General features: G+C 40.8%; 3 protein-coding genes across 4 annotated transcripts in view; all 3 read left to right on the top strand.

Annotated features, from left to right (window-relative positions):
- Sytbeta (Synaptotagmin beta) overlaps window positions 1–13,166 on the top strand; it is a 33,699-nt gene that overhangs the window by 8,064 nt on the left and 12,469 nt on the right. Inside the window, exons 2-3 of one of the 2 annotated variants that reach the window (XM_015175068.3) lie at window positions 322–498; window positions 589–648. In XM_015175068.3, coding sequence (XP_015030554.1) covers window positions 385–498; window positions 589–648 — 174 coding nt within the window. In that variant the 5' untranslated portion in view covers window positions 322–384. Of the gene's footprint in view, window positions 1–321; window positions 499–588; window positions 649–11,886; window positions 12,157–13,166 lie in introns of those variants that run through there. The other variant, XM_070208418.1, reaches the window with a different exon arrangement.
- ind (intermediate neuroblasts defective) lies at window positions 5,099–6,246 on the top strand. Its single transcript, XM_002047937.3, has one exon. The coding sequence runs from the start codon at window positions 5,167–5,169 to the stop codon at window positions 6,118–6,120; it is 954 nt and encodes a 317-aa protein (XP_002047973.1). The 5' UTR covers window positions 5,099–5,166; the 3' UTR covers window positions 6,121–6,246.
- Window positions 6,308–7,265, top strand: Rpn12R (Regulatory particle non-ATPase 12-related). The gene has a single exon (XM_002047936.4). The coding sequence runs from the start codon at window positions 6,411–6,413 to the stop codon at window positions 7,203–7,205; it is 795 nt and encodes a 264-aa protein (XP_002047972.1). The 5' UTR covers window positions 6,308–6,410; the 3' UTR covers window positions 7,206–7,265.

Here is a 13,166-nt window from a genome sequence, read left to right as displayed (position 1 = left end):
AGCTAGGGGTAAACTTGGTCTTGCATATAAACATACAAAATATATGTTTATGTAGATAAATAATTGCATACATGCAAACATAGATATATTCTTAAATATACACATAAATTTAAACATTAATATGCATAAAGAATACATACCTACGTACATACACACACATCCACTCATGCAAACGCACTACATACATACATACACGTATTACGATTCTATCAAATTGACCTACAGAAAACTTTTATAATAATAATAATAATATAATAATCTAAAGTGAATATTTTAATATAAATGTGTTTGAGCTAACGAATCTTTTATCTTTAATCTTAGAACAAACAAAACGGGCAGAACCAAAGAATCAGTAACAATTAGGAGGATTATTGTGCGGTCGATATGGTTATGGTAAGTTCGGCGGTATTGGGTGCCGCGACTGGTACTGGGTTGGCACTACTTCTAGCTGTAACCATCGTGATGTACCGCTATTACTTGCTACGTAGGCGCGGCAAGGTGAGTATATTTTTAAAGGTCGCATTTACCCCTAAATATTCATCTGTTTGGTTAAAAACCTTAAAACCCCTCTCGCTGTGCTTAAATAAGGAATGGGACGAGCTGGATCGCTGGGAGGAGACACGCATCATGCGCAAACTTAAGCTAAAGGTAAGCATTCCTTTAAAATACATCTTATATAAAACAAATACTATCTGAGTGAGGCAGCTGGGCTTGCCTTTATGTGTTCATGTATCTAGCATACGCATTCATCCACAGTTTTGATATAACTGAATGGTGCTGATGCGCTCCGTGTAACGTACCTCACTTTGGGTTTGTGCCTTGGCTAAATTCACCTAACAAGGAAATTTAGGTACATTTTGAAAAAATTTATTCATTGAAACAATTCATCGACCTTTAAAAACAATCTTGGGTTATATTTACATGGAATTTTTAAAATGCATTTTAATTTTAATAAAGTTCCTGCTAACTTTTAAATTTATAGTCTGTCTCTTGTCTGTCTCTTGTTACGCTATCCCAAATGAAAATCAATACAGTGTCTGATTAATGCAATTAGTCTGATTGAAATTACTGACTAAATATACTCATATAAAAGTACGTATCGTTTGCTTCCCTGTTTAAATCTCGGTTTTTTTCGTTCGATTACCTTCAGACAAGGTTTTCTAGTTGTACGTGGCCCAATGCGAAACAAACTTGTTTTTACCCCAAACACAATTCGCTTTTAAACAACTCCTGTTTGCAGTTGCCATGTTTGTCAATTTACAAATCATAAATTTCGATAAGGACCACAAAGAGATACGAATGTAACAACTGCTTAGAACCCAAAAGGGTGCGTGTCCTTTACCGTCTGGCTGTTAATTTTATGGTGATAATGCAGCCGTATGTATTACTATTCATTCAACTCATTCCCGGGGTTGTTCCGAGCACTCCATAGCCCGTGCCGCAGTCCGCAGCAGCGGCGGCTATTGCGCACAATCCGGCGACTGTCGGAGAACGCGCGCGCTCTTTTCCATACCCCATCATTGCCGGGATGTGGACAAATTTTTGATTTTAAATATTGTTTTTATTGACTTGGATAAGTGGTGGAGTGAGAGGGATGTTGAGTGGATCGTGTGCTTGCTTGTTATGTTTATTTGTATATATAATTTGATTAGTGGTTAAATATTTGAGTGCTGGTCCATTGTAAGGGCTGAATGCATGTTCGGAACGTGACGATGGCCAGGCTTTCGTTACTCCACCCAACTGAATCAATTGTTTAGATCTTTGCACCCTGTTAGCCTCTTCAGAAAGCCACAATATTGACCACAACAAACCAAACAAAATGCGAGGCATTACAACAAAACACGCGTGATTAATTGCACTGTCCGGCAATCGGCCTTGACCACGACGGACTCGGCCGCTAAAAAACATTATCAACCAAGCTAGCTGATCTTCATAGGACGTGGAATTCTTGACTGTCCGCTGTTACCTGGCCGGCACAAAGGACACTTGGTATACGAATGGTGAGGCCAAATGGTCTACACAAAGACATCTGCAGATCACTGCAAGTGCTCGCAGCTCGAAGCCTAGGACAATTGCTGCATTGTTTGCGACCTTTGTGCTGCACTGACTTTCATTCATGAATAACGCATGGAGTTGGCATTGTTGTCCCAGTCCCTTGGTCGAATGCATCAAATATTAAACTGGCGGTGCAGGACTTTGAAATATTTTTCTATAGCCGACACTGTTGACGCTAAACCATAGAAGAATCGTAAAGTCCTTCATATTTCATAAAATACCCACCTATTTGATACTGTACGACTTGCCAAACAAACAGACCGCACACACTCGTCTATTGCCCGAGGTCTGATGACTCAGAAACACGCAACGAAACCCCAATTATTCCGTGGTGCAAAGCTCATTTATAATTTATTCATAGGCGCAATATATGAAGCTACTTGAGCTATAATGAAGTCATATTTGTTAAGCCAACAATATGGTATGGCATATAAAAGTGTTTCTCTCCATGTGATGATTGTCCGTCTCCCTGTCCAACAAGAGCCCGACAGCTAAACAAACCCTCAAAAATGTACGCCTGAGCCGCTGACTGTTAGTTAAGTAGCAACAATGGCAACTACAACAATCAGTCAAATGCAAATGTCACAACCAATTAATGTCAATAAATGATGAACCAAGGAACGGAAGCAACTGAACTCTCATAAGCTAAGCAGTCGGGGTGCGATAGATCCCATCATGGTGGTGCTCCTGCTGCTGCTGGTTATGGTGGTGGTGGTTCTAAGGCCATCATGAGCATACACCCCATGACTGGCGAATCCGGTTTGCCACAGACTCGCATCATTTAAGTACGTTAGCTCTCTCTGTCTCTGTATACATACATGGCAACATATTTATTTATATCTAAATCCCTGCATGCATATACAAAGTTTCTCTCAGCTTTCATTTGTTTAGCGTTTACCCGAGTTTTATTCACAATTAAAATGAAATTGTGCGCTTCAGTTGTTCGAAGGGGAGAGTCTTTTAAGCTCTGCTCGAACATTTGTGTTTATTACTATCAGAAACAAAACGTGCGTCTTATACCTAAACATATACGTAAATATGCTCTGATGGGATCGCATTGCTCTTGGACTGAATGTTGCACACGTGGCCTACACATTCTTACATGGATACTTTCTTCTTAATGGAATATAGAGGCTGCATCTATAGCACGATCTATTTGAAACGACCAAATGAACAATGCCCAGCTAAATCGAGCGTATAAACGGGAGGTACACAAAAAACGGATGTGGTCAAGGGTGAGCAGCACAAAAACTCAAGTGGCCCTTTGAGAGGCAGCAACAAAAGCACCTACCAGCCGCCCAGGTCCAGGCTATGCGCACGAGACCGACGCAACGCCTACCAGAGATCTAGTTGCAGAAAATTAGTGCAAAAATAGAAAACGGCGGGTCCTGCGGCAGCTGCAACGCATTTTGCATGGTATTACAATAAGGAAAGTACGCCAATTAAGCAGAAGCCAAGATACAAACAATGCCCCAAAAAGTAGACGTTCAATCGGCCCGGACCCCGAATCCCGAAGCTATGCAACTGGAGTCAACAATGCGTCCAAAGGTACTTTCAGAGTTGGACAACAATTAACGTCAGCGATTGTGTGGAGTTTTATAGCCACTTAACATATGATAAAATATCATTGAAGCGACACACAAGACATACAAAACACACACAAAGCAGCACCCGGGCAGGGGCAGACACCTTGGCATTACACACACACACACGCTTCGGTACAATGGCGTGAAAAGGACAATTAAAGCAAATCCTTAAAGCCAGTTAACAAATGATGAAACTGCCGCCATATTTCTGTGTAATGTAGCCCAAAAACTGAAATTTCGCCCTCTCTTTCTAAGGCGACGCAATGTCTGGCCCGGGCACAAAGACGCAATGGGCGTCGGGTACGGGCCGTCAATGAATTGCAATGCCTCGACCTGAATGAGCCAAGTTGATGAGTGTAGCATGTAAGCGTATTGTTAACCGATTTGGCAGACGCACACAGAGATAATGCATCCATAAAAACATGTTAAGGTGCTTACAGTTAGTGGACAATACGTGAAAAAGACAAATTGTCGGGCTCAAAGGACAGCATACAATTTATAAATTTCAGTTTTGTATGCAATTTTGTTCAACTTTAGCCCTAAACTTCAATCAAATCTGTCCAAAATTGCATTTCTATATTTAACTGCTAAAATAGATAAGTAACTAATTTTACTTGATCAAATTTCCTATATATAGTAGTTTTGAATTATCCACATCTCTTGTTTTTATTCCGGCTGCAAAGCAGCTTGAACCGAACCGATTCGAAGCTGGAATTCTTGTTATTTAATCCGAGCCGAAACCTAAAACAATCCAGCTGAATCGGGATCCAAGCCACAAAAAAAACGGCTCGGTTCGAAATAAAAATACCCATTGTAAAAATATCCCGGGTTGCAACCAATTCAATTTATTTAAGCATATTTGATTGATGCTAATATTGAATGGAAATCACATTTAGCAAGCATGTTGCGTTATTTTCGCAGCACGGAAAATGAAAATTACAAATTGAATTGTTGGAATACAAATTTTAATATATGTATCTAACAATGAGAATCGTTGGGTTCACGAACCAATCCTATTACTACTACTATTACTATTATAGTAATACTTTACTTATCATCGCCAAATGTTATTAGGCACTTTTTAAACTAAAACGTGTTTTAAGTATTGTACAATGATATTTAGTTGGTAGTTTTCGGACAGTTATCAGAATAGCAAATGCACACACACAGATCCAAACTCAGACACACAGAATTCAGAAATACCTGCCATTGTGAGCGATCTTTGCAACAGGGGCGGAGCTTCAATGGCTACAGTTGCTGTTATTAGACGAAGACAAGCTGTAAATGGTGGCTTAATGGTCACAGAAAATAAGCAAACAACCCTCAAAGGAGTCAACAAAGGCAAATGCACGCTCCGCCGCAGCCCATGCCATAGCCAAGGGTGGTGCAAAAACAACCCCTAACCAAAGGTGTCTATATAAAGTGAACGGCACGGCCGGAGAGCTAACCAGTAGCAGTCAGACTCCGATCGTGTTAGGATCTCGCCACGCACAGAGAAGTCGCATCAACTTGAACCTTTAGCAAAATGTCGCGTTCCTTTTTAATGGACTCGCTGCTCAGCGATATGCCACCGCTCAACAAGAAAAAGGAGCCACTCGGCTCACCCACTGCCAATGCAACAGCTGCCGCCGTGGCTGCCACAGCCGCTGCAGCGGCCATGCTGCCCGGCCTGCCCATGTTGCCGTATCCAGCCAGTTACGTGGGTAGCTACCTCTTCTCTCTGGGCATACAGCAGCAGCAACAACAACAACAACAGCAACAGCATCAAGCGGCTGCGGCAGCGGCTGCCGCAGTTCTTCAGCAGCCCCACGCCTCACTTTATCATCCATACGCGCAGCTCTTCACGTCCAAGCGTAAGTCCAATGGCTTTGGCAGCTATGATGACTGCTATCCATCCCCGCCACTCTCGGCCAATGCCGTGGCACATGGCAGCAATACGCAACTGACGATGCCAGCAATTCCGCAGACGGGTATCTACGGTCTAACTACCAGCCTGCCTCACCCGGAGGCTGGTGCGTTCTGTACTTCGCCATCAGCATCTTCCAGCACCTCATTGGAGTATGGGAATCCTGACGAGCCGCAAACAAAACGCTTCAAGCATGAATCTTCCTGCTCTCCCGCCAGCTCACCCATAAAATCGCATGGCGCAGCTTCCAGCGCAGGCTTGGAGATCACCCCGTTGATCAGCGACTATGCAGACTCCAGCAAACGCATCCGCACTGCCTTCACCAGCACTCAGCTGCTGGAGTTGGAGCGAGAGTTCTCCCACAATGCGTATTTGTCGCGCCTGCGCAGAATCGAGATTGCCAACCGGCTGCGGCTATCCGAGAAGCAAGTAAAGATTTGGTTCCAGAATCGACGCGTTAAGCAGAAGAAGGGCGGCTCCGAAAGCCCCACCTTTAACTTATCAGCCAACTCTAATAGCCCCCAGACGTCACCGTCAACACCGAAGTGCTGTGAGCTCAAGATCAGCGCGTAAATAATATTGTTGATTAAATTTTAGAATGTTATTTGTACAAAAACTTTAATCCGTTGTCATATCTAATAGTCATTAATATAAAGGTTGAATAGTCTAAAATAAAGCCCAATTTATACGAATATATAACCAAAGTAGTCTTTTTTAAATGGTGGCCTAGTAGGCTTAGTCGAAAGATTACCTACTCGCTCAAATAAACTGAAATATCCTGTGCCGCTGTTCTACAGCTGTAAATTAATATACATATATTAAAAATTCATTGTACAATCCTCGTCCCTTAAGTTCACTTAGCCATGTCGAATTTTTACAACGAGCTGAAAAAGGAGTGGACGAAGGCTTCGCCGAATCTGGGAGTCTGCGGTCAGCTTTTGGAGTCGCTTAAAATGGAAATGGTTCGCGTGGGTTTCGTGGGAATAAAAGACCAGAATGATGTGCAGCCCCAGCAAAAGCAGCAGCTGCAAACGTCACGGGATATGCTGGAAATTGCTATTGAGCACAGTATCAAGGTCAAGGATAATGCCGCCTTTGAGCGATATATGACACAGTTGAAGATGTACTATTACGACTATGACAAGTTCCTCGATTCCTCGCCGCAGATGCACAAGTTCATGGGCCTGCATCTGCTGTACTTGTTGGCCACCAATCGCATCGCCGACTTCCACATTGAGCTGGAACGCTTGCCGTCGGCTCTACTGCTGCAGAATCCATTCATTTCGCCGGTACTGGCACTGGAAAACTACTTTATGGAAGGACGCTACAACAAGATATTGCAGGCCAAGAAGTCGATGCCTTCAGAGTTATATGCCGATTTCATGGATTTGCTGGTGAATACCGCCCGTGAGGAGATAGCTTCATGCATGGAAAAGTCCTATGGAAAGATCTCACAGAAGCAGGCCGCATCGCGTTTGGGTCTCAAGCCAGGAGGAACAGAGATGACTGCCTTGGTCGCAAGACGAAAATGGACGCTGGATGCGGATGGAAATTTCAACTATGCCGACCTAAATACCCGGCAAAAGGAGAGAGTGCTGGCGAAAGACATCGCTGTGCACACATTGACATATGCGCAGGAGCTGGAGAAAATTGTTTGAAGTTGCAACAAATAAAGCGTTAACGTTAATCCAATCAGCCAGAAAATGATGGCTAATAGATATAGTTGCTTTTTGTCTGAAATTTGTCAGATTACATTTTCACACATCTCAGAAGCGAATATTTTCGCACAAATTCTGCAAAAATTTGGTTCGTCCTGCCTATAAGTTGACAGGCGTTGTGAATCGTGGATAAAGCCGTTGGCAAGGGAGTCTTTTCGAATTTGAATGTTAATGTATCTGTCATAGGATTGATATTTAGAGCAGTTTAGTAGTTGGCAGAATGTTTCTTCCGTTTGAACTTAAGAACGCAAGAATCCTTCGGTCTACTGTTTCATCGGTCCAATTGTGTGGTCCGTCAGGCTAACCGCAAGGATAATGAGAATGAAAATTGCATTATCATTGGGATCATAATTAATCAAGTCCAATACTGCTTTATCATGGCTCCGTTTCAAAAGACACTTTAAAATGTCAAGCTAATTACCAAATTGAGCGCAAATTCCAATCAAAGGTTTTGCGAAAGCAGAATTTATTTAAAGACTATGACACAAAAAATGCGTCAACTCAGATGCTTATCATCTTAGAGTGCACAAATTAGGAGTTCTTTTTTTATTTTTTACTTAGCTAGTTTCTAAGGGGCCAAAACGGCCAAAACGAATCAAGCGCAACAATCTTGCCCAGCAAAACTCCTTCTGGTGCAGCAGCCCGATTCAGGCAAAGTCAACAATTGACATCGATTCTTCAATGAGTACGGCATACGTATTTTACTCTTCATTGTGGACACTGCCTTTCGAAATGAATGAGGCCAGGGGTGCGGTGCTAATAAACGCAATTGCACCTACGCCCCTATGGGTCGTCGTGCAGAATGGCCCAGTCGGTGGCTTTAAACGGAATTCTGTGTTTCATTCACTGTGCTATTCTTGAAAATTCGTTCCAGGTAGTATTTGTCTATTGCCCGATCGTTATCAGTGACGTATACAAAAGTTACCTTAGTGTTTTTCAAGTGTGCGCCCACTTGAGTTGAAGATCGAGCTCTTGAGATTCGAGTGCTCAGGTAGGTGGTGCCCGACTCCTGTTGTGTTTGCTTTTTTTGCGAATTCATTGAATAGAATATTATATGCTAAAAATGTCCAGCAACAGGGTAGATACTAGATACTAGACATTTAAATTGATCAAAAGGTATAGTTGACCTTTGAAATATACTAAATACTTCTGGGGTAATTACAATAAAGATTATTTTGCGAATTACCGAATGTTGCTTGATATTTGTAGCCATAATATTGGAACCGCTTGTATTCCATATAAATATCACATTTAATACAAGTATGAACTGGATAGTAACAACAACCCCTTCGTTTCGATAACCAAACTTTAAAATTCCACCTTATTTTTCTTGCAAAAAATCGTGTTTACAATGCGAAAAGCACGCGCAATTTATGAATGAATAGACACCCAAATGCGAAGCCTCTTTACTTTCAAGTGTCTTCTCACCCAAACTGTGAGGTTGTAAGAAAATATTTTTCCAATTTCTCGCACATTTCATGAATGAAATTGGCCCAGCCAGCATGCCCCGATGTCTTGAGACTTTGTTAGCCACGCTGTCCCTTGGCCTGTAGCCCATGAGAGCTGGGAAATTCCGTTACCTTGTTAAAAGATCATTAGCCGACAGAAATTCTATTGAAAATTTTCGGGCTGACAGTGGGCTCTACCTGAATGCAGACAACCATGCATTGGCCAGGTGCGCAGTCTGCACTTGTCCAGACAGACTGTCGCCGGGGAGCTCGAAGTCGAGTGTCCTGCAGTGCAACGGTTGTGGTCTCAAGTGTCTAATTTTCGTGTTGTCTGGATCGCTTTAGTTTTGCATTTGGCATTTGTTTAGAACTAGCTGATGGCCTTGATTTCTTCTTGGGTAAACGAAATTAACATTATATATTTTATCGCAGACCATTGAAAATGGGTGAATTTATTTGGAATTTGGTATTCTGTCCTTATTTTTATAACCGATTTAGTTTCTATTTTGTATGATTATCTTAATACACCTTCTGCCTGTGGACTGACTTTCATGAAGCATATTGTTATAGAAAGCTTCATAAGTTAGCTTTTATCAGTAAAATTTGAGACTCCCATTTCAATTTTCTTGTGGGGAAAACCATTAAGGTGTGTTTTCCTGCTCAAAGCTTATAAGCTCTAAAAAGCTAAAGCTGGTCCTGCTTTACACCGGTAGAGCTTTTCCGCACAGGATGAAGCTTTTTGCTAACAGTCATGAAAAATATTAATTATCAATATTTCGTCAGCACTTGAACATTCTAAGATTTTAAGAGGCAAAAAAATATATTTTTCTTCTTTAAAAATTAATACAATTATCATAAAAATTTCGGATAAGCAACTGTTGTCCCTACTGACAGAATTTATGCAATTTACTTTAATTTTCAGCAAATACTTCTTGTGGAATTTACATTTAATGTTGGTTTACCTGAGATCTATTGTTTCAACTGGAAAGATGTCGTATCATGTACCTCATTGCAGTATTTACTAGTTGCGCAGTATATAAATTGAAGGATTTCAGTGCTGACGACATATTTCAGTTGTAATGAACCTATTTCATGCCCCTTCATGCGCGCACGTTGACTCCCTTGGATGCCTCGCAGGACATCTCCAGCAGGGCCCAGACACATTTTCATGTTCGTGGCGCCTGGTCCAGAGTGACGCCTGTTTCAAACGGCTCTTGTCGCTTCCTTATGTAACATCTTAGCCACTGGCTGCAGCTGTCGACGCACATACACACTTATACGCCATATATATTATCTATACCAACTTCCAGCTTGTGTTGTCAGCTTTCTGTTGTGCTTGTGCTATGTGCTCAAGTCGATCTAATTACGATTATTCGTTTGCAGCATATGATATTCTTAGCCCCTTTGCTTTGACCTAGCCCACAGCATTAGGCGCGTGTTTGAGTGCCAAATGACGAATTCGTAATATGTAAATATATGTTTGTGTTTAAGCACATATATTGCCTGATCTGACACAATAAAGTTCTCTATACTTGAGGAAAATACTAGTTGAGCCCAGTGAAAGCATTCAACATAATTTGAAATGCGTGAAACGAGACTCAAAAGTACGCATTTTGTATATAATTATATGGTAATACATAGATACATGTACATACACACCTTAAAAGGGTGGAGAATGAAAATAAACAAATCTTGATACAGATCTGACGAATGCCTTCATGATACAAAAGCTTATACACATACACGCGTTTTATCATTTCAACTAATTGAATTTTAATAAAACAGGAGATAAGTGAAAATTTTCTAATCAGTTGCATAATACCTGTGATATCTCAATAACTAGCCAAATGCAGGAGTTGGGCACAATATGTTTGGATCGATCTTTAAGGGGGTTCTTTAGTATTCATCATTCCACATTTAACTCACGCTCCCATGGTGTAGAATATATAGATATTTCTGACTTGACCGAACCCAGAATATATTCATATAATCAATCGAACGGACATCTGAACAGCTAGACGTTACAAACATTAAAACTATCTTTAGTTCACGCAGCGTCAGTACTTTTTCCCTCAGCACTAGGCTATGCATTCTTCATAAAATTCAATGTTTATAGTCCGATGCCAAATTCTTGTATACACGAGGGCTTAAAGTACTCTTTTGAAGCCTCTGGCTTCTATAGTCTTTCATATATACATTTCGTACATTTTATAGATTACACAATTACTGAATGTAATCGTGATATGATATATGTATCTACCGCCAATTAAGATAATTATGGTAATAGGAGCAGTATTTGAGCCCCGACAAGATGTAAAATAACAACACATTCAATTACTCGCACCGAAGCGACATACCTTATATCCAGAATATGTATATAAGCATAAATACATTCTCATATCGTGCATACATTTCGCGTCAGACATGGTGACAAGCGCAGACATACATATGTGCACGCATACATACATGTATATTGTATCTTAATATATGCGTACATATTTTTGTCTCTATCTTTATCTTTATCTTAGTCTGATTTGAAGGTGAAGTCGCACACAAACACACGAAAGCGTTTTTAGAGACCAAGCTTTCGAAGCTTTTTCGAACTTCGGGCATTTTGTAATTTATTATCCCTGCAAATTGTCAACTTGTCAATCTGAAGCTTTAACAGAGTTGGGTTCAATGGTCCTGAAAGTTAAAAAGATTTCTAAAATACAACTAAGTATTTGACTTTCTTAAATCAAGCAGGTTTAATGCAATGGTTGACAATCATATACGGTTTGAAAGTCTTTCGAGTAAAGTCAGTATTTAGCGCGGAAAATTAAACACTAAATGAAAAAATATATACATACATATCACATGCGTGCCTAACAACAGGATTTTCCTTTACTTTTCCTTTACTTTTTTCTTTGACATTGCGAAAATGTCGCTTTCAATAAAGTACATAAAAGTGAGTACAGGCAAGTGCAACAGCTGATTGGGCAACAAGTTGCGAAAAAGCTTTCGAAGCTGCAAAGTTGTAGTTCAATGCCACAAAACCTTGCCGAACAATGTCGTCGAAGCCGACGCGTTGTCGGCTCCGTCAATTTCGACCTCGTCCAACTCGAATTTTGCAACTTGTTGTGCGTTGGGACGTCCTCGTCCTTGTCGTGGCTGCGAAAGCAGAAACCCAAAATCAGTTGTACGCGCGCAGGTCTTTTGTGTAGAACGCTGCAATTTCGTGCCTGAGTCCGAATTTCGAGTGAAATTAATAGCAATTAAGTCGCACACAAACGCAGTTAAAAAAGAAAAAAAAAAAAAAAAACAATTAATGAATATCCAATAAGTGTGTGTTTTGTGTGCTTTTTTTGCCATTTCAATTATTAATTTGCTGAAAATGTGCTAAATTGCTTGCCCAATATCTCAAAAAGTTAACTTGATATTTTGATTAAAGAGCCAGCGCCCAAGTAGGTACCAAAAGTTTCCTTTTACAAACGGCACAGTCAGAAAGGTGTTTTATGGATTTTCCTGCGTCGTCTTTGTGGCTGGGTCGAAACTGTTGCTTTGTTGTTTGTTCCCTGTCGGAGCTGCCTTTTAGGTGTACACAACCCAGTGGCGGGCTGTACATAAGCGCATTAAGAGGTCCTGAGTATATATATTATATGCAAACTGATTAAGCTGCCACTCCAAAAGAGGAATAGATGATAATATTAAGTTACCTTTGCACGCACTTGTACATTGCACGCTACAAATATATGTTATACTTTAATATGTTATAGAGTGCGCACGTTTTGGCATATCGAGCGGTTACGTTAGGAACTGGGGCGTTATTTATTATCGAATTGAAAAGCTACCTCAACTAATTGCTGCCGTCGGAGCTGGTTTCATATTGCGATTTGCATACAAATATAATATATATGCACACAGGCACAGGCACAGGCACAGGCACATGCACATTAGGCAGCGATGGGTTTCATCAAATTGCTTTTAAATTGTAGTTTTGAATTGTAGGAATTTTGAAATGAAATTCTTTGTTAGCAGCCGTCGTCAGCTTTTCACCAAAATAGGCGGGATGTCCACAACAAACGCCTTAACCGCAAACTGCGCAAGGCATAAGGAAATTCATGGAAGTAAAAGTTATTTCGCATTTGCTGCTTGTGTGGCTTTGCCTTTCTGTGATATTAAAGCTCGGGGAGTGCCCATATTGCTCGCTGCTGGATTATGGCAGCGTTTAAAAGATGAATTATCGACAACAATTTGTACTACATTAGGCATGCTTTTAACTGAATTTAAAACAGCACTAAGACTGATTAACTGCTCGCAGGACTCATTGGGAACCTATACGTGTGTGTATATCCATCCGTCCATCCATCTATCCATCCAGCCAGGCTGGCAGGCAACAACTGGCAGCTCCACCAAAAAGCAAAGTTAATATAATTATTTTTAGATATCAAACCAGGCGAGTGCACAATTTTAC

The sequence above is a fragment of the Drosophila virilis genome, chromosome 3 (genome assembly GCF_030788295.1).
Source record: "Drosophila virilis strain 15010-1051.87 chromosome 3, Dvir_AGI_RSII-ME, whole genome shotgun sequence".
Lineage (NCBI taxonomy): Eukaryota > Metazoa > Arthropoda > Insecta > Diptera > Drosophilidae > Drosophila > Drosophila virilis.
This window is presented reverse-complemented; position numbering and strand designations above follow the sequence as displayed.